General features: G+C 44.5%; 1 protein-coding gene across 1 annotated transcript; it reads left to right on the forward strand.

Moving 5' to 3' along the window:
* Window positions 1-108: 108 nt before the first annotated feature.
* LOC117961808 (transmembrane protein 214-A-like) lies at window positions 109-1,570 on the forward strand. The gene is made up of 3 exons (XM_034900743.1): window positions 109-254; window positions 359-476; window positions 1,413-1,570. The coding sequence occupies exons 1-3, from the start codon at window positions 201-203 to the stop codon at window positions 1,568-1,570; spliced, it is 330 nt and encodes a 109-aa protein (XP_034756634.1). The 5' UTR covers window positions 109-200.
* Window positions 1,571-1,662: the final 92 nt, after the last annotated feature.

Below are 1,662 nucleotides of genomic sequence, written 5' to 3' on the forward strand. Positions count from 1 at the left end.
AGATGTTTTTTACAGTGTGTTCAGGGGACAGGCAGCTAGCAGATAGTGAGATGTTTTTTACAGTGTGTTCTGGAGGTGTAATCTCTCCTCTATGGTGTCCTGGAACCTGTTGTGTTGACTAGCTGTTCTTTATTTTCCATCTTTAGCTTCGGAAGAACCTTGAAGAAACCATCCAGTCCTTCAGAGTGACCAACGAGGAGATGAAAGACGTCATCGAGTCTCAGGAGCTTCAGGACTGCAACAACCTGTGCCAGGTGAGACCAGTTGTCCCCGCAGACGCTGAAGTAACCCTCCTGCAGTAAAAGTTGACCCGTTTGGAGTTTTTTTATCAATGGAAATAATTGTCTTCTGTCTCCAGAATCTGCAGGTGAAGATGCGCGGACGGGGGTTCCCGTGGTCCAGACTGGTCATGGTCCTGCTCGTGTTCGTTGCAGGCTTCATCACACACGACGTCCGGTCTCACGGCTCCTTCACAGGTCTGGGTCCTGTTAGACCTTCGGTTTTTGTGTCCCAGGTTTCTTCCTAAAAGGAGTTTTTCCTCGCCACTGTTGCTCTGGAGGGAACTGCTAGAACTGTTGGGTCCGTTTTAAAGGGGTCTAGACCTGCTCTATCTGTTAATTATAGAAGGGTCTAGACCTGCTCTACCTGTACATTATAGAGAGGTCTAGACCTGCTTGACCTGTAAATTATAGAGGGGTCTAGACCGGCTCTATCTGTAAATTATAGAGTGGTCTAGACCTGCTCTATCTGTAAATTATAGAGAGGTCTAGACCTGCTCTATCTGTTAATTATAGAGAGGTCTAGACCTGCTTGACCTGTAAATTATAGACAGGTCTAGACCTGCTCTATCTGTTAATTATAGAGGGGTCTAGACCTGCTCTATCTGTAGATTATATAGTGGTCTAGACCTGCTCTATCTGTAAATTATATAGTGGTCTAGACCTGCTTTATCTGTTAATTATATAGTGGTCTAGACCTGCTCTATCTGTAAATGATATAGTGGTCTAGACCTGCTTTATCTGTTAATTATATAGTGGTCTAGACCTGCTCTATCTGTAAATTATATAGTGGTCTAGACCTGCTTTATCTGTTAATTATAGAGAGGTCTAGACCTGCTCTATCTGTAAATTATAGAGCGGTCTAGACCTGCTCTATCTGTAAATTATAGAGTGGTCTAGACCTGCTTTATCTGTAAATTATAGAGTGGTCTAGACCTGCTTTATCTGTAAATTATATAGTGGTCTAGACCTGCTTTATCTGTTAATTATAGAGCGGTCTAGACCCGATCTCTGTAAGGTGTCTCCATATAACTTGATATTGATACTATAAATATTGAGAATTGAAGATCAGAACTTGTCCATTGACCCTCTTTTGTTTTTGAGGTCTGACATCATGTCTGTGTCCTGTTCCAGATTCCACCACAGCCGTGTATCTGCGGAGCTCGGGGGTCTCAGGCGTGTCTCAGCAGGCCTGGAGCCGAGTCAGGGTCTACTCCACACAGGCCTTCAGGTACCCCCCCACCCTCAGACATCCATGTTTCATTCAACATACAGAGTGTGGTAGAGCCTGACCATGTATCGGCATTTAGTGATGGTGTTACATAGTCTGTCCACCAGGGGACGCTCTACAACGTCCCTGTTAGTGATGGTGTTACATAGTCTG

The sequence above is a fragment of the Etheostoma cragini genome, chromosome 18 (genome assembly GCF_013103735.1).
Source record: "Etheostoma cragini isolate CJK2018 chromosome 18, CSU_Ecrag_1.0, whole genome shotgun sequence".
NCBI classification, from domain to species: domain Eukaryota; kingdom Metazoa; phylum Chordata; class Actinopteri; order Perciformes; family Percidae; genus Etheostoma; species Etheostoma cragini.